The 24,543-nt window shown below is 47.1% G+C and overlaps 1 protein-coding gene across 4 annotated transcripts in view; it reads right to left on the bottom strand.

Moving 5' to 3' along the window:
- The window catches only part of LOC137431203 (troponin T, cardiac muscle), a 73,011-nt gene that overhangs the window by 33,795 nt on the left and 14,673 nt on the right, over positions 1–24,543 (bottom strand). For 2 of the 4 annotated variants that reach the window (XM_078781672.1, XM_078781673.1), the window contains exons 3-4: positions 13,977–14,042; positions 5,652–5,673 (exon numbers count right to left, since the gene is read on the bottom strand). In XM_078781672.1, coding sequence (XP_078637798.1) covers positions 5,652–5,673; positions 13,977–14,028 — 74 coding nt within the window. In that variant the 5' untranslated portion in view covers positions 14,029–14,042. Of the gene's footprint in view, positions 1–5,651; positions 5,674–11,053; positions 11,114–13,976; positions 14,043–24,543 lie in introns of all 4 variants that reach the window. The other 2 variants (XM_078781670.1, XM_078781671.1) reach the window with 2 other exon arrangements.

Raw genomic sequence — 24,543 nt, 5'->3', positions numbered from 1 at the left:
GTACTGAGTTTAAGCCCCTGTTATTCCACTGAATTAACACCAGATGGATTGACTCAGCCTATCATCCTTCCAAGGTTGGCAAAATGAGTACCAGCTTACTGGTAACAGAGGGCATTGCATAAGAAGCACAGCCGTGCCCCCAGAAAATTATGCAACCAGCAGCCACAGGCTGCACACCAACCACTCCAACCAGTATCAGTACCCTTTGTGATATTGTGGGGTGCAGGATGAGATTCAAACATGCAGGGGAAAAGCTTCACCTGCAGTTTGCTCAGGTGTGTTGTGAAAGAGCTCATCACTTCCTGGAACACTGGAATGGTCAATCACTTCAATGCAAGTGCTTTCAGGCTCAGAGTTAACGATAACATCTCTCATTGTCCTGGTACCTTAGACCGGCAGCCCAGACTATCCGCATGGCTGTATTCCACAGCCTCTCAAAATAACCCCCTTTCCACCCCTGAAAGGCACTAGATCCAATATAGAAGGTCCCAAATGAAACCGACCAAGAGTGAAGCATCTGGGCCCCCTGAGTTGTGAATAGTCCATAAGAGACATTTTAGGGGTGGCATTCCTCCGATCGTTCAAAATGCCACTCAAAAAGCACTCTAAATCCAACATAGGAGATACTGGATGAAATTGGCTCAGAATGAAGCGTAAATGTCCTCTCAATAAGGAATGACCATTAGCAGCCATTTGGGGGAATGGTATCCCTGGAGTTGTACCTGAATTGGATGCAATGCCCAATGGGAGACAGCAAGTGTTCTCTGGCCGACAATCATGCTGTAGTGATTCTTCCATTCATGCAAGAGGAATCCTGACCATTAATCGTTGATGTTTCCATTCTTCATCTGTTGCGTTCCACATTGCCTCGGAATCTGCTCGGGTTTGATAATCACGGAAGGGCTATTGTACCAGTCACCCTCTTCCGTCACCTCACTGGAAAAGCATTCATAAGATGTCAGGTAATTTTGGAATGAATCATTCACCCAGAAATAGTTTTCAATGCCTGTTTGGTCAGAAGTCCATGAGTCGTGAATTTTGGGCCCTGACTCGTCAATGTAAATATACAATGCCCCAAAAGATGCCAGCTCCACATTAAAATTCCCAAGAAGGATGAGAATTTTGTCGAAAGCAGGAAGTTCTTCAGGGTGTTACGGTCTGTGACCTTTTTCTTCTTCCTTCCCCCCCCCCCCCCTCCCAACCCCCCTGTGAGTTAGACCAAGTGGTTTGGTCCATGTGTATAAAGCCTATGATTGGCTGTGGGGCAGGGGAGGGGCCAGGAAGGTGATTCAGAGGAGAGAGTGGCCATTTTGGAGGAGGGCTCATGGCGGAGTGCCTTTTCGGGTGTTGTAGAGTTTCCAGCTGCAATCTCTACACCTGAAGGGTGACTTTGATCGAACTCTTGCTGCCGTACCTCTACTGCCTTGGGGCCTACTAGTGGACTTGCCTACTCCTACCCTCTCGTGCTGGGCCTGCACTGGGGCATACCACTGGGCCTGCCTTGGGGCCTACTGTTGGGCCTGCCTTGGGACCTACTCGTGGACTTGCCTACTCCTGCCCCCTCATCCGGGGTCTGCACTGGGGCCTACCACTGGGCCTGCCCTGGGGCCTACTGCCGGGCCTGCCTTGGTGGCCTACTCTTGGACCTGCCTACCCTTGGACCTGCCTACTCTTGCACTGGCCTACTCTGGCTTTTCACTCTCTTCTCCCTTCTTTGTTTCATGTGTAGGAAGAGATTTTTCGTGTGATAATCCATAAATAAAGACAGTGTGGTTGAAGGCTTGGCTTGGTGTGCTTCAGGCCATAACAAATTGGGGGCTCGTCCGGGATCTGGACTATATGATACCTGTCTTGGATTTTCGTTTTTTTTGCATTTGTAAGTTTTCTCATTGGCAGATTATTTGACTTTTGTTTACGGTGCTGGTACATCTATATTACTGCAGTCGTACACCATGGCTGAGGAGATGGATTTTGAAGTGAAGGAATTTTTGGAGAAGAAGTGTCTATTAGTGCAAGATGTAGAACTGTTACGTAAGGTGGAGTTACGAGCTGTAGCTGATCATCTTGGGGTTAGTGGGACATCTGGTATGAAAAAGGCGGAGATTGTTTCGGCTATTGTCAGTCACATGGATTTAGAACCGTGGGTAAATTTGAGGAGTGAAGCCTTGGAATTAGCCCGGATAGAATCAGAAGAAAGACAGCTCAGACTAAAGTTAGAAGACAAAGAACGGCAAAGAGAGTTTGAAAGAGAAAAGGAAGAAAAGCAAAGAGAGTTTGAAAGAGTAAAAGAAGAACAGCAACGAGAGTTTGAGTTAAGAAAATTAGAAATTCAGGTGGGACAGGCCCAACTGGTTTCCATCGATTCAGGTGGGGGTCAAAATGATCTCCCCCATTCCTTTGATGTGGCTCGGAACATTAGGCTTGTTCCCAAGTTTAACAAGGACAAGGTGGAAACGTTTTTTCTGTCTTTTGAAAAGATAGCAAAACGTCTTCAGTGGCCCGTACAATACTGGACCCTGCTACTACAAAGTGGGTTCATAGGGAGAGCCCAGGAAGTGTATTCAGCTCTGTCAGAGGATCAGTCAGAGAATTATGAGGCTGTTAAAAGGGCTGTGTTGTCCGCCTATGAGCAAGTTCCGGAAGCATACCGGCAGAAGTTCCGAACCTTAAAAAGACAGGCTGGGCAGACATTTGTTGAATTTGCGAGGGAGAAGGAAATGAGTTTTGATCGGTGGTATCGTTCTCTACAAGTGGATAGGACCTATGGTAATCTAAGGGAGGTTATCTTGATGGAAGAGTTTAGGAACAGTATCCCCTTGGACATTAGGACCCACCTTATGGATCATAAGGTTGGTGAGTTGAAAAAAGCTGCTGTTGGTGCAGATGATTATGAACTTACCCATAAGAGAGGCCTTGGTTTTCCTCATTACAGTACTACCTCGTATAACAAGAAGGGGGTTAGTGAGGACCGGTCAGAGGGGGAGTGGACAGACCATAGGTGTCCATTGGTGCAGCCATCTCTGGGTAGACAGTTTGAGTGGTCGAGTCAGGCATCTCTCCGGGGACCGGCCCCCACGTGTTATTACTGTAAACAGAGGGGACATCTGAAGTCGAATTGTTGGAAATTGCAAAGGGAGGAGAAGCAGGGAGACTCCGTTAGACCTATCGCATTGGTTCGAACCAAAGTGGACAGCCACAGGGATCGTGCCCTTTCAGTTAAGGCTGAGGACTTGCCTACTCCTACCCTCTCGTGCTGGGCCTGCACTGGGGCCTGCCCTGGGGCCTACTGCCGGGTCTACCTTGGTGGCCTACTCTTGGACCTGCCTACTCTTGGACCTGCCTACTCTTGGACCTGCCTACTCTTGGACTGGCCTACTCTGGTTTTTCACTCTCTTCTCCCTTCTTTGTTTTATGTGTAGGAAGAGATTTTTCATGTGATAATCCATAAATAAAGACAGTGTGATTGAAGGCTTGGCTTGGTGTGCTTCAGGCCGTAACAAGGGGTTTAGATTGAATAGGCTTTGATCCAACTGCAAAGTTTTAAGTCACGATGGTATACTCCAGCTTTGTCTCAGTCGCCACCTTGAGGGACAGCACCTTAATCAAAAACGTTAGCTTTTCAAATGTTCAGACTAACCAATCCTTGGCAACAGTTCATAGTCAATGCCTTTTGAAGATCTCTCAATGAACTCTGACTTTAAAGCATCTAAAGGTGCCCATCACTGGTCTGCTGAGATTGGTCTCAGAAATAGACTCAAACATTATTTAATTGTATAGTCTGCTATCACTGTTCCACTTGGGTTGAGGGATGGCCTAAAGGTACACAAACTCGCCGCCAAACTGTCTAACCTGGGATGGAATCCAGACCCAGCTATAAACTATCATCACAGGCAGGGAGATTCATCAATGCGTGTGCTGTCTCTCGTTTGGATGTTAGACTGTTGTTCCGTCGACCTGCATTCATTGGTGGACGTTAAAGATCACATGGTGTCCTTCGTGAAGAGTAGGTGAGCTGTTGCCAGCACCCTAAACAAACGACAAATTCCTGCCCTAACCAGCAGAGAACATTAGTGGGAGCATTGCATTAGTGGCACAGCCGTGCTCCCAGAAACGACGCTACCCCACAGCTTTGTTCAATGCTACCCCACAGCCTTGTTCAACGTGACCCCACAGCCTTGTTCAACGCTACCCCACAGCCTTGTTCAACGCTACCCCACAGCCTTGTTCAACGCTACCCCACAGTCTTGTTCGACGCTACCCCACAGCCTTGCTTGACGCTACCCCACAGCCTTGCTTGATGCTACCCCACAGCCTTGCTTGACACTACCACACAGCCTTGCTCGACGCTACCCCACAGCCTTGCTCGATGCTACCCCACAGCCTTGTTCAATGCTACCCCACAGCCTTGTTCAACGCTACCCCACAGCCTTGCTTGACGCTACCCCACAGCCTTGTTCAACACTACCCCACAGCCTTGCTCGACGCTACCCCACAGCCTTGCTCGATGCTACCCCACAGCCTTGTTCAATGCTACCCCACAGCCTTGTTCAACGCTACCCCACAGCCTTGCTTGACGCTACCCCACAGCCTTGTTCAACACTACCCCACAGCCTTGCTCGACGCTACCCCACAGCCTTGCTCGACGCTACCCCACAGCCTTGCTTGAGGCTACCCCACAGCCTTGTTCGACGCTACCCCACAGCCTTGCTCGACGCTACCCCACAGCCTTGCTCGACGCTACCCCACAGCCTTGCTCGATGCTACCCCACAGCCTTGTTCAATGCTACCCCACAGCCTTGTTCAACGCTACCCCACAGCCTTGCTTGACGCTACCCCACAGCCTTGTTCAACACTACCCCACAGCCTTGCTCGACGCTACCCCACAGCCTTGCTCGACGCTACCCCACAGCCTTGCTTGACGCTACCCCACAGCCTTGTTCGACGCTACCCCACAGCCTTGCTCGACGCTACCCCACAGCCTTGCTTGACGCTACCCCACAGCCTTGTTCAACACTACCCCACAGCCTTGCTCGACGCTACCCCACAGCCTTGCTCGACGCTACCCCACAGCCTTGCTTGACGCTACCCCACAGCCTTGTTCGACGCTACCCCACAGCCTTGCTCGACGCTACCCCACAGCCTTGCTCGACGCTACCCCACAGCCTTGTTCGACGCTACCCCACAGCCTTGCTCGACGCTACCCCACAGCCTTGCTCGACGCTACCCCACAGCCTTGCTCGACGCTACCCCACAGCCTTGTTCAACGCTACCCCACAGCCTTGCTCGACGCTACCCCACAGCCTTGCTCGACGCTACCCCACAGCCTTGCTCGACGCTACCCCACAGCCTTGTTCAACGCTACCCCACAGCCTTGCTCGACGCTACCCCACAGCCTTGCTCGACGCTACCCCACAGCCTTGCTCGACGCTACCCCACAGCCTTGCTCGACGCTACCCCACAGCCTTGTTCGACACTACAAATGGTTGTAAGATGATTGGTTCACTGAATATATACATTTACGAGTATGTTAAGGAGAGTCTGCATTTCATGTTAAACAGGCAACATCATTCGAGGATAGTCGAGTACAGATCCAACTGACTATAACAGAAGCATTATTACTGCAATTTTTAACAGTTTACTATATGAGTTACCTGGGTCTTGGTTTCTCTTCTTCTGAGATACATAAAGAGGAAGAGAGAGAAAATCATTGATATATCTTCACAACCATTTATATATCTTCACAACCATTTAATATCTTTCCTTCTGCAGCTGAACATTCTCCTTTAATGTCAACATCCAAATTACAAAGCTATAATTAATACCATATTATCAAATTATCGAGGAGAATTAGAAAGGATTTTCAGTTTTTGTAAAGATTTTACAATCTTACCTTCTTCAGGTCCAATCATAGGGCAGGGATGGGTTTGTAGGAGAAAGACCAATAGATTGAAACATACACAGTGGAGTCGTTAGCTTTATAACATTTGTTCTTCTGGTCAAAATTAATTCATAATATGATCTTTCAAGACAACTTGTCTTAATTGGCAACTTTCTGCAGAGATTGTGATCACAAAACAACAATTTTATATACAGTACAAACAAATACAATTAGACACAATACATATCACTAGAATACTCTCCTCCAGTCTGTCAGGCGTCTGTCTGTTCATGGGCGGGGCCGTTGGAGGAGTGGCTACGCCCATTCTGGGAGGGGCTTCAACATGAAATCCACACCATCTAGTTGGAACCGCATAAGGCTGAGGCCTTTTTTGTTCGTTTCATGCTTTCTGAATCTCTCAAGGTTTTATCTAAACCCTAATTCGATATCTTATTTCATTTTTCATTGTCGATGACATGGTATAAGACGGTTGCAAAAAACGGGGGAAAAAATTGGAAGAAAGTTACCATTTTTAGACCAAAATGCATTTTGAATGAAATTTAGGCCTAGAATATGAAGTCCATTCAGAGTCCCTCACGGCTTTATCTCGACTCCAATTCACCATCTGATTTCATTTTTTGTAGTATCTGGGATGCTTTAAGTCTGTTTCAGCAAAGGTTGAGAATGTCAGCAAAATGTTTTCTAATAGCCGTTTTGAATGTGTCTGGTCGGACCTGATGTGGGGATGGGAAAGGAGAGAGAAGTGGGGGGGGGGGGGGGGGGGTGTGGGGGGGGGGGACAGGAGGGAGGGCAAGGTTCTTTACCAGGGAATTAGTTATTTTTAATATTACTTAGTAAAATGGGGCGACTGAAAACGGAAGTTAGGGATCGAATCGTATATAATATTTTTCATGTTCCCGGGGTGTATATAAAAAGTTTATTAAAGGTGAGTTTACTCTTTTCCAACTACGTCATTAAAAGATACTTCGAAAAACTTTGTACATAATAAATTGTATATGTGGATTAACTATAAAACCACCTTTAGAGGCCATTTTTCCCCGCCTTTTTCGGGAGCCGTGGTTGTTGTTTTTTTTTTTTTTTTTTTTTTTTTTTTTTTATGGATTAACTATGCAATACAATATTTATTAACAACATTTGTTTTCAATCAATTTTTAATTTGTAAAGCGAAATGTATTCGATGATTTCAAGTTGAAAAATGAACAACAGAAGTAAGTCAGTCAAAGCGGGTTGTCCTCCTCCTTCCTCTCAGGTCAAGGTAGAAGTGTCACTCTCCCCCCTCTCTAATCCCCCACTCCTTTATATCCCCAACCGTCCGTCCTCTCCCCCTCTCCCCTGCACGTGATCCTCTATCATGTGCAGTGTGCGTGATGTGGGAGGAAGATTTGAGGTCTTGAAGTCACTTCTTATATTATGTGTAATTACACATTGCAAACTGTATTTCACATGTGCCTGGACATTGAAATAAATAAATTGTGTGGATTACATCATTTCTGGATCTGATGAATAGGCAGTAACCATTTTGTAAACCTGATCGTGCAGCATCTAACTCAATATGCCCAAATGTCATAGAGGTCTCTGCCCATGGGTTTCCCCACTAGTGTGTATATTATATATATATATATATATATATATATATATATATATGTATATATGTATATGTAGGTGAAATGCTTTGAAATTTCATATTGAAAAGTAATTTATTAAGCAAATACAATATTTTTTGCTGTATTTATTTATTAACCGAATTACTCATTTTGAAAGTTATGACAAATGGATCGTTACACTGACAATTTTTAGAGCACTACTTTACGAAGAATTCTGGAAAACAAAACAATTGACAGAAGACAGATGAGAATCTTTCAAAGTTTCAAAAAACTTTTTGAGGCGGCAAAAGTTTTTAAAAGCAAAATTGAAAGAGGACAAGCACATTGAATGGCAAAACACCAAGACAAAGGGCATTAAGATCTCACCACCATCTTTATATCGAATAATTCCATGATTTACCTCGTTTTCTTTTTCGTTTTTGAAAAAGTGTTCAACAATGAAAATAATTTTCTTTGTTGAAAAAGTCTGCAATAACGAACCTTTGACGGAACTATTTTCAGTAGTCGGGTAATAAAGATTGTTTGTGTGAATGTCAGCTATCCTCATGAGAGCAAAGGAGACAGGACTTCGGTTTCATCGGCAAACATCACTGTCAAGAAGGTTTTCATTGTTATTAATCAAAGACTTTGTTAGAAATTGAACTTTTTTCCCTCGGACTTTCTCCAGAATAGATTTGACAACTATTTCAAAATGATTCTTTCACTTCCATTTGATGTGTTGAACCATGAAGAAGATTCAACCTCCTCTGTACTTCACACTGGAAACATTATGGTGTAAATATCATTCTAAACTTTGGCAATTATCTCTGTCGGCAATTGTGTACGCACGTATGTATGTATGTATGTATGTATTGGTGTATGTATGTATGTATGTATGTATGTATGTATGTATGTATGTATTGGTGTATGTATGTATGTATGTGTGGATGTATGTATGTACGTATGTATGTGTGGATGTATCTATGTATGTATGTATGTGTGGATGTATGTATGTATGTATGTATGTATGTATGTATGTATGTATGTATGTATGTATGTATGGATGTATGTATGTGGGTATCTATGTATGTATGTACGTATGTATGTGTGGATGTATGTATGTACGTATGGATGTATGTATGTATGCGGGTATCTATGTATGTATGTGTGTATGTATGTATGTATGTGTGGATGTATGTATGTCTGTATGGATGTATGTATGTATGTATGTATGTATGTATGTATGGATGTATGTATGTGTGGATGTATGTATGTATGTATGTATGTATGTATGCGGGTATCTATGTATGTATGTACGTATGTATGTGTGGATGTATGTATGTACGTATGTATGTATGTATGTATGTATGTATGTATGTATGTATGTATGTATGTATATACACTGCATTCAGAAAGTATTCAGACCCCTTCACTTTTTTCCCATTTTGTTATGTTGCAGCCTTATGCTGAAATAGTTTAAATCATTTTTTCCCTCATCAATCTACACTCAATACCCCATAATGCCAAAGAGAAAACAGGATTTTAGAAAGTTTTGCAAATTTATTAAAAAGAAAAAACTGAAATATCACATTGACATAAGTATTCAGACCCTTAACTCAGTAATTAGTTGAAGCACCTTTGGCAGCGATTACAGCCTCGAGTCTTCTTGGGTATGACGCGACATGCTTTGCACACCTGCATTTGGGGATTTTCTGCCATTCTCTGCAGATCCTCTCAAGCTCTGTCAGGTTGGATGGGGACCGTCAGTGGACAGCCATTTTCAGGTCTCTCCAGAGATGTTGCATTGGGTTCAAGTCAGGGCTCTGGCTGGGCCACTCAAGGACCTTCACAGAGTTATCCCGAAGCCACTCCTGCGTTGTCTTGGCTGTGTGCTTAGGGTCATTGTCCTGTTGGAAGGTGAACCTTCGGCCCAGTCTGAGGTCCTGAGCGCTCTGTTTCAGGTTTTCATTCAGGATATCTCTGTACTTTGCTCCGTTCATTGTTCCCTCAACCCCGACCCAGTCCCCCAGTCCCTGCTGCTGAAAAACACCCCCACAGCATGATGCTGCCACCACCATGCTTCACCTTTGGGATGGTATCGGGCAGGTGATGAGCGGTGCCTGGTTTCCTCCAGACATGACGCTTAGAATTGAGGCCAAACAGTTCAATCTTGGTTTCATCAGACCACAGAATCTTGTTTCTCACAGTCTGAGAGTCCTTTAGGTGCTTTTTTGCAAATTCCAAGCGGGCTTTCATGTGTCTTCCACTGAGGAGAGGCTTCCGTCTGGCCACTCTGCCATAAAGCCCAGATCGGTGGAGTCGTGCAGTGATGGTTGTCCTTCTGGAAGTTTCTCCCATCTCCACACAGGATCTCTGGAGCTCGGCCAGAGTGACCATCGGGTTCTTGGTCACCTCTCTTACCAAGACCCTTCTCCCCCGATTGCTCAGTTTGGCCGGGCGGCCAGCTCTAGGAAGAGTCCTGGTTGTTCCAAACTTCTTCCATTTAAGAATTATGGAGGCCACTGTGCTCTTGGGAACCTTCAATGCAGCAGAGATTTATTTGAAGGCTTCCCCAGATCTGTGTCTCGACACAATCCTGTCTCTGAGCTCTGCAGGCAGTTCCTTCGACCTCTTGGCTTGGTTTTTGCTCTGATATGCATTATCAGCTGTGAGACCTTATATAGACAGGTGTGTGCCTTTCCAAATCATGTCCAATCAATTGAATTTACCACAGGTGGACTCCAATCAAGGTGTAGAAACATCTCAAAGATGATCAAGAGAAATGGGAGGCACCTGAGCTCAATTTGAAGTGTCATAGCAAAGGGTATGAATACTTATATCAATGTGATATTTCAGTTTTTTCTTTTTAATAAATTTGCAAAACTTTCTAAAATCCTGTTTTCTCTTTGTCATTATGGGGTATTGAGTGTAGATTGATGAGGGAAAAAATGAATTTAAACGATTTCAGCATAAGGCTGCAACATAACAAGATGTGAAAAAAGTGAAGGGGTCTGAATGCTTTCTGAATGCACTGTATGTATGTATGTATGTATGTATGTATGTATGTATGTATGTATGTATGTATGTATGCATGTCTGAATGGAAAACTGATTGGTCGATCTACACTAAATTTTGTTGATGTGCGTGTGGTATACAAGGTCAGGTCATCGGCATTACATAATCCCTCTACCTCCACTTCCCCACCCCTCTCACCCCACAAGGTTGGAGAGGCAACCTACAATTTCCCGATTTTTACCTGTACACATGGAATACTGCATTTGACCACTGGTCTTGCCGGAGGAATAGGGTGTTGACACCATATTTTTCTCTTGGAGGGATTGAGTGCTCCTTGTATGGACAATTCCACAGTTACGAGACCAAAGTATGTTTGAGTGATGTCTGTCTTTGCAGAGTCGATAGCAATGATCATCTCAGAGGTCGATTAGCTTCTTCTTCTTTTTCTTGGTTATATATATAATTAAGGTGATAATAGTGATGGCAATAATGCAAAAAGAATGCTAATCAGTGATTATAAATGTTCATTTGGTGACATGGTTTCATTGCCATCTACCTGTCGTTTCGTCCATTGCGATGTCTGCTTCCAGGTCGGGGTCATGCTGAGTTGGCACTGCTGGCAACATGCGATTCATCAGGTGAGCACATTTCGACCTATATTGAGGAATCTGATTGGTGTGTTCGGCAAAGATGGGCAGTGAAGGTAATGCCCAAATGACCACACAAAACACTTTTGACAAACAGCCTTTACATTCAATCTCGTGCAAGACATTAATTAGTTAAATAAAACAAACATACATATTTCAAAATGAGGTTTGATTGCAAAACATGACAGATGATAATTCCATGTTTTCCGAGATCCCAGTAACTTAACAAAGTTAGATAGCTCTAATATAGTTGAATTGTAAACAAAATATATTTTCTTTTAAAAAAACGTTATTAACGTTGTATAGATTCTGTATTTTTCGTACAGAAAATGAATTTCTTTCAAAATGCAATATGTGGCATTCACAGTATCCAACAACATCGATGGATATGTGTCATTTTGGAATCAAACACACACACACACACACACACACACACACACACACACACACACACACACACACACACAGACACACACACACACACAAACACACAGACACACACACACACACACAGACACACATACACACACAGACACACACACGCACACACACACACACACACACACACATACACACACAGACACACATACACACACACACACACACAAACACACAGACACACATACACACACAGACACACACAAACACACACACACACACAGACACACACACACACACACAGACACACACACAAATACAGACACACAGACAGACATACACACACACAAACACACAGAAACACAGACACACACAGACACACCCACAGACACAGTCACACACGCAGACACACCCACACACACAGTCACACACCCACAGACACAGTCACACACACACACACACACACACAGACACACACACACACAAACACACAGACACACACACACACAAACACACAGACACACACACACACACAGACATACACACACACACACACACACACACAGACACAGTCACACACAGAGACACACCCACACACACAGTCACACACACACCCCCACAGACAGAGTCACACACACAGACAGACACACATACACAGACACACACACAGACACATGCACACACGGATTAAGGGGCAGCAAATGGGGCGGTCGCCCAGAGCCCATGCCTAGATGGGGCCCATGCACCGTCGGATTAACTTGTTGGATGGTGTCTGCGATCAGGATCAGGACACGGCTATAACTCTGCTGACAACACATTTAGAAATCCGTCATGTCCTCGAATGTCTTAACAAGTGGTGGATTACTCTCACTTGTTTTTACATTGTAAATATGTTTTCAACTCTCCATTATAAACAATTAAACATGTACAGACAGCACAGTTGTTATTGTTAAATGTCTTATTTGAGTTTAGCCTCATCAAGCATTTGTCATTGCACTGTTTTCCTCCTTTTTCTCCAAATGTATTCCATACAAATGTCCGGAGCAATAAAAAGGGAAAGGGCACCAGCAACCCGAGAAGCAAAAAAAGACTATAAGTAGCCGGACGGCCTCAACTAGAAACTTTATCCCAACTAAAATCTCAAGATCATGATGATGAAGGCAAAGACGATGCTGTTCAGTCAACCTCAACACCTCCATAGCCTCAACACCTGGTGCATCCAAACCAGGACCAACTGAACAACTAATGGGACCAGACCCGGAGTTCGCTAGTCGGAGTCGTCATCAGCTTTCACCTGCTCGATGGTCAGCAAGGTAGGAAGCAGTGGGAGCACTTCCCAAACGATACACTCCCATATGGGAGGTGTTCTAATCCCGAGCAACTGCATGCAACAGCAAGTTGGGTGCCGAAATTAAGGTCATTCGATCCTTGTCAAACTGGGTCACCTGGAAACAGCTCTACCCATTACCTCCGCCACCAAAGGTGGATGGAGGTTATGTTTTCACCCCTGTCTGTCTGTTTGTCCGTTTGTCTGTCTGTCCGTTTGTGAACAAAATATCTCAAAACGTTGTGGATGGATTCTGACAAAGTTTGGCAGAGATGTAGCGTATGTGACAGGGACGAAATGATTCGATTTTGGTGAAGATCCGGATTCGGATCCGGCTACTAGAATTTTTAAAGTGATTCTTCACCATTGGGAGATCGGGCCAAAAACGATACATAGCAGGATATCTGAAAAGGGTGTGGACATATTTGGACAAACCTTGGTGGAGCGGTTGAGTGTGGGACAAGGAAGAATGGATTCGATTTTGGTGAAGATCTGAATATGGATTCGGATAAGAGAATTATTTAATTTTTAAGTGATTCTTCACGATTGAGTGATATGGCCAACCAGGTGGAGGTATGCTCTCTACTGTGTGCCGTTCCAGTTGTTATTTGGATCACAGTGTTAAAGCGCTTTCCCAATAACAGTCTCTCGCTTCAAGATAGCAGCTTAAATCTGAATGTTGCGGTGTCCTCACTCGAGTCTCCTGTTGTTATTGTCAAGACGCAGGAAACCGAGTTTGAGGACTTCGAAGACCCATGGTATCTGGGATTCCATGGGAATGAGGCATGTAATTGCATCTTCCACATCAGGAATTTGTTTAGAAGGTATATGGCATTTAAAGCTAAGGTTATACTTGGTAGAAAGACTGGTAGATAAACATCGACGAAACTTAACATCGTAAATTAAATGTGAAGATAACCGAATGAAATAATGCTTTGTTCAATCATCAGCAGTTGCAACTTTTCAGTTGTTATCAATTATTTGAATCTGTCAGATTGCATCACTGATGTTCTCCGCATTCACTAAATGAACTTTGTCGTTTCGATTTGATTTAGATTAAAATACAAGATCGAAATACTTCCATTTGAGTTACACTTTTTGCATTAGTCTTTCTTGTGCATCCTTACCTTGCTCTTCTTCTTCTTCTTCCTCTACTTCGGCAGTTTCTTCCTTTCCCATTTCCTCTTCATCTTCTGTTAAGATTCAAGTGGGGAAAGTGCGAAGAGGGAGGGGAATTTAAAAGGAGCATCGAATGAAAAATTACAGTTTTGGCAGAATACATTATTAAGTAAATACTAAATTTGCTCGTTATAACCGATGACACAGAAAATCGGCCGCAGGGTGCCACGTTGTCAGATTAATAGTGAAAAGGTGCAGAGGGTAGAAAATCAGGTAATCAGGTTATAATAAAAATGGTGCCATTTTTGGCTTATCATCTTATTGGTCCCCTACCGGTTTCATCGGAGGGGACTACAGCTTTGCTCTCCGTCTGTCCATCCATCCACCTGTCCGTCCGTCTGTCCGTCTATCTGTCTGTCCGTCCATCCCACCTGTGGTTTTTCAGACTTTTTCCCATACCCTCTAACATATTCAAATGAAACTTGGTGCATGGCTTTATTACCCTGTGCTGTTGAAGCGAAAAGCAGGGTTTAGCATTCGGTTGCGTTCGTATGTGTGGCGTGCGTGTGGCGTATGTACGTGTGGCGTGCGTGTCTGCATTTAAAAAAAATCATTTTCTTGGCAACCGTTGGTCCGATTGATACTAAATTTTACCATAGATGCGCCTCCACCTGTATAATTTTTTATTCATAATTATGACGTCATAGGTCACATGGTTCAGATGCTATCTTGGAAAAACGTTGCACCTCTGTATCTCTGAAACTGCTCAATGGAAAAAATTGAAACAAGGCTCATTGTCAAGTACTCCCCATTAGGAATGAGATCGGTTAATGATGATGTTGTAGCGGCTACCGCTGGGTTTTCACAATCGCCTTGCACCTATCAAGGACGCGGAGCGATCACCATGCCGGGCTCGTCCAGGACGCCCGGGCAGGCTCGCCCTCAACCTGCCAGGCCACAGCCAGGACGCTGGGCCACGCCCCCTCTCGCCTTTCCCGGGCAAACGCTCCGGGATAATATGTATATATATTGCTGCCCGATAAACGGGCTTTTCAGAGTGCCTGAGTGTTTGGTTTGATTAAAGCAACTCGGATGAATTCCAGCTTTTTGTCGCGTCCATTCTTCCGATCGACGTGGGAGCCCCAGCTCCTTCATTGGTGAGCTACCGACATGGACACGGCAGTCGCCCTTAAACTGCCTACCTTCTGGGAGGCTCACGCGGCGGTTTGGTTCGCACAGGCGGATTCCCTGTTCGCCCTGCGAGGCATCATGGCCGACGACACCCGCTTCCACCATGTGGTAGCAGCGCTCGGTTCGGCCACCGCGGCCCGTGCCCTGAGCCTCCTCGAGAGCCCGCCAGCCGCTGACAAATACGGCGCGATTAAGAAGCTTCTCCTCGACGCTTTCGCCCTCCCATCGGCGGAACGCGCACGGCGCCTGCTCGACCTGCCCGAGCTCGGCGACACGCGCCCTTCCGAGCGAATGGACTACATGCTTTCACTGCTCGGCGAGCACTCTCCGGCATTCCTGTTCCGGGAGCTGTTCCTCCGTCAGCTGCCTAACCCGGTACGCCTCGCCCTGGCAAGCACGACGATCACAGATCCCCGGGCCCTTGCCAGAGAAGCCGACAAGATCTCCGCCGCAGGACAGCGCATCGCAGCGGCGACATGGGACCCACCGCCGTCCGACGCAACACCCATGGCGCCCGAGCACCCGGCACGGTCGACGACCGAACTGCCGACGCAATTGGCGGCCGCTACACCGAGCCGACCACCTCCAGCACGACGACCGGGGCCTCCACCTGACCAAGCGTGGTGTTACTATCATGCCAGGTTCGGACAGAAGGCCCGGACATGCCGACCCCCGTGCACCTTCGGCAGGCCGGGAAACGGCCGGGCCGGCGTTCATTACCAGCCATGAGCGCCGGCCACACGGGCAACTTACTGTTCATCACGGATAAAGCGTCCGGACGGCGCTTCCTGTGCGACACCGGCGCCCAACTGAGCGTCATACCCGCCTCTGACCAGGACAGGCAATCCGCAGTTTGCGGCCCCTCCTTGGTTGCGGCCAACGGATCGACCATCCGCACCTTCGGCCCGCGCAACGTCACCCTCTGCTTCGGCGGCCAACGCTTTGCTTGGACGTTTGTAACCGCAAATGTGCCCATGGCTCTGCTAGGCGCCGACTTCCTCTGTGCACATGGACTGCTGGTGGACGTCCAACGGCGTCGTTTAATCAACGCCGAAACCTTCAGCTCCCTGGTATGCACATTGAGCAGCTCTGCGCCGACCGAGCTGGCATGCGCCGTCCCAGCGGCGAACGAGTTTGCTCGCCTGCTCACGGAGTTCCCGGCCCTCACGCGGCCGACGTTTTCGGCCGTCGCAGTACGGCATGGGATCGAGCACCACATACCAACCACGGGCCCGCCGGTCTACGCCAGGGCCCGCCGCCTCGACCCAGCCAAGCTCGCCGTGGCGAAGGCCGAATTCGACGCGTTGGATCACCTCGGCATCGTGCGGCGCTCCGATAGCGCGTGGGCCTCGCCACTGCACATCGTGCCAAAGCCGGGGGGTGGATGGCGCCCGTGTGGCGACTACCGCCGTCTCAATGATGCTACCACCCCCGACAGGTACCCGATCCCGCATATCCAAGACTTCTCCGCCCGTCTGGCGGGACGGGTCATTTTTTCGAAAATTGATCTCATACGGGGATATCACCAGGTACCTGTCAGGGCGGCCGACGTCCCTAAAACGGCAGTCATCACGCCGTTCGGCTTATTCGAATTCTTGCGGATGCCGTTTGGTCTCAAGAACGCGGCTCAGGCGTTCCAGCGCTTGATGGACGGCGTGCTGCGTGACCTGCCGTTCCTTTTCGTTTACCTGGACGACATCCTCGTCGCCAGCACGTCCCGGGCCGAGCACCTCCTCCACCTCTGAACACTGTTCGGGCACCTCAGCGAGCACGGCCTCATCGTCAACCCGGCCAAATGCCACTTCGGCACGATGGCCGTTGATTTTTTGGGCCACCACATCACCAAGAACGGGGCCGTGCCGCTGCCAACCAAGGTCGAGGCCATCACCACGTTCCCGCGTCCCCGCACCATAAAGGCCCTGCAGGAATTCCTGGGAATGGTGAATTTTTATCACCGCTTCGTGCCCCGCGCTGCTCAACTCATGCGGCCCCTCTACGAAGCCCTCCGGGGCAAGCCGGCCAAGCACGACATCGCCTGGTCCGCAGCAATGGATGCGGCCTTCCAAAGCTCAAAGCGGGCCCTCGCCGACGCAACACTGCTCGCTCACCCGGTGCTCAACGCTCCCATCGCCCTCACCACGGATGCCTCCGACTACGCGGTGGGCACCGTACATGAGCAATGGGTGAACGGGGTTTGGCAGCCACTCGCTTTTTTCAGCCGGCAGCTCCGGCCGAACGAGCTCAAATACAGCACGTTTGACCGGGAGCTCCTCGGTCTACACCTGGCCGTCCGCCATTTCCGCCACCTCCTGGAGGGCTGACCTTTCACGGCGTTCGTCGACCACAAGCCGTTGGTTTACGCCATGGCCAAGGTCACGGAGCCGTGGTCGGCCCGCCAACAGCGCCACCTCTCCGCCGTGTCGGAGTTTACCACGGACATCCGGCACGTCGCCGGCAAAAACAACGCCGTGGCCGACTGTCTTTCCCGGGCCAGCACGAACGCGGTCCACCTGGGCGTGGACTTTGCGCTTATGGCGGCGGACCAAACCACCGACACCACGGTGCAAGCCCTCCGGGCGGCGGACACGGGCCTCCGCCTGGCCGACATCCCCTTCGCGGACACTGTCCTGCACTGCGACGTCTCCCAAGGCCAACCTCGCCCCATCGTGCCGGTCACCTGGCAACGCCGCATCTTCGCCTCCCTCCACGGCCTTTCCCACCCGGGCCGGAAAGCTTCCCAGAAGCTGGTGTCGGCGCGATTCGTCTGGCACGGCCTTCGTCGGGACGTCCGCGATTGGACCAGCACCTGCACGGCCTGCCAACGGGCCAAGGTCCACCGACACACCCAGGCCCCGCTGGCACCTTTCACCGTGCCCGAACGACGTTTCGACCACGTCAACGTGGATCTGGTGGGCCCCCTCCCCCCGTCACGGGGGTTCACACACCTGCTCACCATGGTGGACAGGACCACCAGGTGGCCGGAGGCCGTTCCCCTCATCTCCACCACCACCGCCGACGTGGCGCAGGCTTTCATCGCCACCTGGGTCGCCCGCTTCGGCGCACCGGCGGACATCTCGTCAGACCGCGGACCACAGTTCACCTCCGAGCTGTGGGGCGCGGTCGCCCGCAACCTGGGGGTCAAGCTGCACCGTACTACGGCCTACCACCCCCAAGCAAACGGGTTGTGCGAGCGATTCCACCGCTCCATGAAGGCCGCGCTCATGGCCGGCCTTCAAGACGGCGGTTGGGCCGACCGGCTGCCGTGGGTCCTTTTGGGCCTCCGCACGGCCCCCAAGGAGGACCTCCAGGCATCCACCGCCGAGCTTGTCTATGGCCAGGCGCTACGCGTCCCGGGCGAATTCGTGCCCGACGCTACCAGTCCCTGGTCCGCAGCTCACCAGCGCTCGGACCTCCAGGAGGCCGCCCGACGGTTTGCCCCCGTGCCAACATCCCACCACGGTGACCCCCAGTCCTACGTCCCCCCAGCACTTCGCACAGCGGAGTATGTTTTTGTGCGTCACGACGCACTTCGGGGGCCACTCCGGCCGCCGTACGACGGGCCCTTCCGGGTGCTGCGACGGGACGACAAGTCGTTCGTCATCGACATCGGCGGCAGGTCGGACCGGATTGCGGTGGACCGCCTCAAGCCGGCGCACGTGGACGTCGACCACCCACCACGGGTGGCCCTTCCGCCGCGGCGAGGCCGCCCCCCGTCCACGGTGCCCCCCACTCGACCGCCCACCACCACGCCGGACCCCCTCCCACGACCCGCCAGGGGTCGCTTCGGCCGGGTCATCAGGACCCCCCTCAAATTGACCCTGCTGGTGCAAGTCGATTCTGGGGGGACGTGTGTAGCGGCTACCGCTGGGTTTTCACAATCGCCTTGCACCTATCAAGGACGCGGAGCGATCACCATGCCGGGCTCGTCCAGGACGCCCGGGCAGGCCCGCGCTCAACTTGCCAGGCCTCGGTCGGGACGCCCGGGCATGCCCGGGCATGCCCGGGCAGGCTCGCCCTCAACTTGCCAGGCCACAGCCAGGACGCTGGGCCACGCCCCCTCTCGCCTTTCCTGGGCAAACGCTCCGGGATAATATGTATATATATTGCTGCCCGATAAACGGGCTTTTCAGAGTGCCTGAGTGTTTGGTTTGATTAAAGCAACTCGGATGAATTCCAGCTTTTTGTCGCGTCCATTCTTCCGATCGACGTGGGAGCCCCAGCTCCTTCAATGTCATCGTTGCCCTCATTATGACGTCATAATTGGACACGTACAACGCTTGATCTGATCAGTATGATTTTTTTTCCCTCTGCAACTGTTAGTCTGATGGACACAAAATTTTGACCATAGGAGCATCTCCTCGTGTAGAAATTTTCAATGATAATGATGCCGTCATAGGTCACGTGGTACAGGCGCCATCATTGAAAAATCGAAAAACGTTGCACCTCTATATCTCCGAAACCGCTCCATGGGAAAAATTGAAACATGGCTCATTGTCAAGTACTCAAGTACTCCCCATGGTGAATAAGATATGTTAATGCTGATGTCATTGGTACCCTAATTATGACATCATAATTCGACAAGTACAACGCTTAGTCTGATTAGTTTGAAATTTCTTGGGCGTGATCTACACAACAATTATATTCGAGAATGTAAATTTATGATGTAATCGCTCACGTGATGTGGCAGCCATATTGGATCAAAGAAAAAAAACCTTCAAAATCAGAAGAGTTGGCTCGCACCAAGTTGACTGCGCAGGGTATAAGTTTTCTCTGAATACCATCTAGCTATGATAATTTACGAAACAAAGTCGAGTTTCAGGGTGTGTTTCATCAATTTTTCAGAGTTATTCCCTTTTTGGACTTTGAAAACATCACATCGCTCGGGGACATGTATTACAAAGCAATTCTCCATCTTGTTGACTAAGTTTTTCAGGTTATCTGGATGCCAAATGCAAGACGAAATAGGACATCATTGTGTATTATAGTGCCCTATCCGAACTCTGAGTTCCTATACCTTAATCTTTAGGGTCTACATCAGTGCCACAGTCACATTTCAGTAATGATGCAACCAACAGAGTGAACTCGTAATTGAATCTGGATAAAATATATACATTCACCAAATAAAACTAAAGGAGCAATGGATTTTTACTCTAACCCACACGACACAAGTCTACCTTCGCATTAGAACTCAGGGATTTTGATTTGGAACTCCAGCAGAAAAAGTTCAGACTCAGCAGTAGATTCACTGGTGAACTTTTCCAAAGTTTTCAAGTAAACAAGGAAATTAGAGTAATAGTAATATTTATTTTTTATCACCAAACTATAATCACATTGCCTATGATGATGTCTCCAGTGATTAACATATTGATTCTAGCAAGGTATTGATTGCTCTGGATGGTGATAAAAGAAGAGCTGGAACATGAGTAAGTACAATATGTGGACATAACTGAGATTATAAGTATAATCATTGAGCAAATGTGATATATACAAACAAAATAATGGCTTGGCTGTGGTTCTAAATATTCTTATTTGTGCTTTTTCCGAGAAAACCCCACTAATAGGCCTTGTGGAACAGGCCTCTAATATGCAGGGAATGTTATAGGTTAGTCCTTTCCTTGTGTTGCCTTTGGCTTTGTGTACGAAAATAGTTCTCCAGCTATTGGCATTGTGAATGTCACAACAATGGAATGTTTGAAATGTGGACAGCTGGGAATTCCATTGCGTTGTGGGTTCCAATGGTTAAACAAATAGCTCTGAGGATTTGGAAAGTGAGGAGCGTAGATTTAAAAGGCCAAAGAGGAACAAACAACAGAAGGGAGAAAAAAGAATAAAGATAAACAAACAAATTAATGCACAAATATTTATACCCATCATAATGTACCAGTACCATGCTCTGTATGGGACGTCGGTTTTCTCAAAGCACTTATCTCCGTGAGGTTTCATATACAGTATAGACTAGTAAGAAGCCCGTCAAAAATGACAGGTTGGAACAGTTTATTTGATGATGCATTCTCATGAGCGTGCCAAAGTCTGAAGCCAGCCTCGGCCTTGCGTCAGGTGTGCTTATATCTTTTTTATTTATCGGACATCCAATGGATGTAAATGAACACTCCTTTTACTCTGCATGTGTTGCACATCACATCACGTGCGAATTTCATGTCCTTGCGCCTTGTATTTATTATTATTAAAAAAACACTTCTGTACACCGCCCTTGAGGCTCGGTATGCAAGCCACCGTCTACATTTCCAATAGAAGAGATATAATTACTCTTTTATGGAAAATGTTTTTCGAGCTTGTTTTATCCTCAAAAATAGACCGTAGTGAATAAACATTTGTGTTTAAAGATTGGCCGTTAAAACCTACCCTTGTGAAGGGGGACAGACATCTGTACAAACACACAAACGGACATTGCGTTGTATGTGGTATATGCTGTTTGCAAAGGAAGAAAGAGGCAACTTCTTGTACTCTCTCCAGAGGTAATTTCCATTTGGTATTTATTGACATAATAAGCAAATTTTATGTGGACTAATGAAGTTGTTTGCAATTAAGACTGACATTAAACCTTTTGTGGAAACTCCCACATGACATTACACGGCCAATAAGGAATCCATAATAGAAAACAAGTCCACTGCCACAGAAAATCCTGGGAAATTGTGTAAAGTTACATTGTCTGTTTAATGGTGCATTTATGTAAACTAGGGCATGCCCGTACTATATCTATATCTAAAATTATATCCCCCCCCTCTATTTACATGAAATGGTTTGGTTCATGAAATGTTTTGGTCCATTCGCAACGCCAAAGCGAACGGCGAACGCTTTACATGAAATGGTTTGGTGCATGAAATGTTTTGGTCCATTCGCAACGCCAAAGCGAACGGCGAACGGCTTGCGAGTACAGTGACAATCCCCCCGGGGTTTTAATTAGTTTTAAAACATCGTTTAACGCCAACATAGCGCCAACATAGTTTGCAAACGTGAAATAAATGAATACGCTCTCAAATGTGCCATCCGAGGCAGAGTGTGTTCGCCACGTTCGGCACACGCGATAGCTCGCTGCTCTCTGATTGGTTGAATCGTTTTTTGGACATAGCTCGGTAAGTAATTGTCCGATTAATATGAAACCTTGAAAAGGCACATCCTCGGGTCCCCAGCAATATACCTGGCAAGTTTCAAGTATATCGGACCCGTGGTTGTCGAGAAACAGCGGTCACAGACAAACGTACAAACAAACAAACCGTACTAGGGCATGCCCGTACTATATATATGCCCGTACTATATATCTATCTAAAATTATATCCCCCCCCTCTATTTACATGAAATGGTTTGGTTCATTCGCAACGCCAAAGCGAACGGCGAACGGCTTGCGAGTACAGTGACAATCCCCCCCCCTCTATTTATATGAAATGGTTTCGTCCATTCGCAACGACCACAGAACCCCCCCCCTCTATTTACATGGAATGGTTTGGTCCATTCGCAACGCCGGCACACGCGATCGTTCGCTGCTCTCTGATTGGTTGAATCGTTTTTTGGACATAGCTCGGTAAGTAATTGTCCGATTAATATGAAACCTTGAAAAGGCACATCCTCGGGTCCCCAGCAATATACCTGGCAAGTTAAAAGTATATCGGACCCGTGGTTGTCGAGAAACAGCGGTCACAGACAGACAAACGTACAAACGTACAAACGTACAGAGATTACTGGAATTATAGATAGATGTATAGATAGATATAAAGCTTTAAAAAATCGATAGCAATCAGATCTAGTAATTCTCAATTTTTGAAATTAGACTTTTGTTTCATCATATTAATGGCCATAAATGAGTGCACTCCAACGAGACCTTCGGCCAATCGTGATTGTGTTTATTAGACGGAGGAACTCACATGTATAAAAAGGAAATCCTGCAAGTATGTGATGTGACACTAACAGACTTTTCTGTATTCAGAGTCGAGGCTTGTGGAAGAGCGAGAACACTGCACTGATCCAGACGCAACAGAACAAAAGCACCAGTAGAGAAAGGGGGACAGCAGAGTTGAAGACCAAGATAGAGGGAGACTTGGACAAACAATGGGTGTGGGGAGGAATTGGGGACAGGAGAGAATGTAAGGGGTGGACAAGATGGATACAGATTAAAACTCTCAGGAAGGAAAAATGGAAAATTGGAAGGAGGTGGACTTGGTGTTTGTGTTAACGAAGGTATAAAAGATCATGATTTGGATGGGGAATGATCTGAGATGGTAGTGAACAGCTGTGTTGAAGGCCTGGAGGGAAGAATGAGATTGTCATAAGAGCAAGAGTCTTAGTAACAAAGGAGTAAATGGACACATTTTATGGGTCTCATGCATGGTGCTTGGGAGGCTGAAGAAAGTGTTCAGATGGAACACGACAACTGGAAATTCAATGTTACACTTTTATTGCGCAATGTAATGTATAATGCGATTATTGTTTCTTGTCACTTTATCAGTCAAACAAAATGTGGACGAAACTAAGAGAAGTGATTCTTCACCATTGAGAGATGGGGCCAAATCCCATATATAGCAGGATATCTGAAAAAGTTGATGGATTCGGACGAAATTTGGTGCACAGGTTGAGTATGTGACAAGAACGAAATGAATAGATTTTGGTGAAGATCCGGGTCTGGATCCGAGAATTTTTAAAGTAATTATTCACCATTGGGAGATAGGACCAAAACCGATATACAGCAGAATATCTCAAAAAGTTGACGGATTAGGACGAAATTTGGCGGATAGGTTGAGTACGTTACAAGGACGAAATGAATAGATTTTGGTGAAGATCCGGATCTGGATCCGAGAATTTTTAAAGTAATTATTCACCATTGGGAGATAGGACCAAAACCGATATATAGCAGGATATCTCAAAAAGTTATGGACGGATTCGGACGAGATTTGGTGGACAGGTTGAGTATGTGACAAGAACAAGCTGATTCGATTTTGGCTCAGGTCCAGATCCTGATCAAGCCTATGAGTGGGATGCAAAACATAAACTGTTCAGCCTGCGGAGGTATGCGCTCAGGCCAATGCCTTGCTATTCGCTCCTTGTACTATATACCAAAATGGCACGTTACTCACCATTCCGAGGGAATTACAGTTCAGCAAACATCTTACCTTCAGGAAGCCTGTAATACAGACATACACACACACACACAATGTAAGCTTTTGCAAATAGGATTCAGTGGTTGCGAAAAAAGGGCGCATGTTGATTATGTGTGAGTGTGTCTGCAGCTTCAATTTTGCTATGTAATCAATAAAAGCAATGATGACAACAATAAAAAAAAAATTTTTATCCACTTGGAGTTCATTTATTATCATCATTGTTATTGCCTCACATCACCTCACTGGCCATGAAATGTTAGGTAATTACCAAAAC

The sequence above is a fragment of the Myxine glutinosa genome, chromosome 7, assembly GCF_964187855.1.
Source record: "Myxine glutinosa chromosome 7, kmMyxGlut1.1, whole genome shotgun sequence".
In the NCBI taxonomy this organism is placed as follows: Eukaryota; Metazoa; Chordata; class Myxini; order Myxiniformes; family Myxinidae; genus Myxine; species Myxine glutinosa.
Note: the sequence above shows the minus strand (reverse complement) of the source record. Positions and strands in the feature narration are given on the sequence as shown.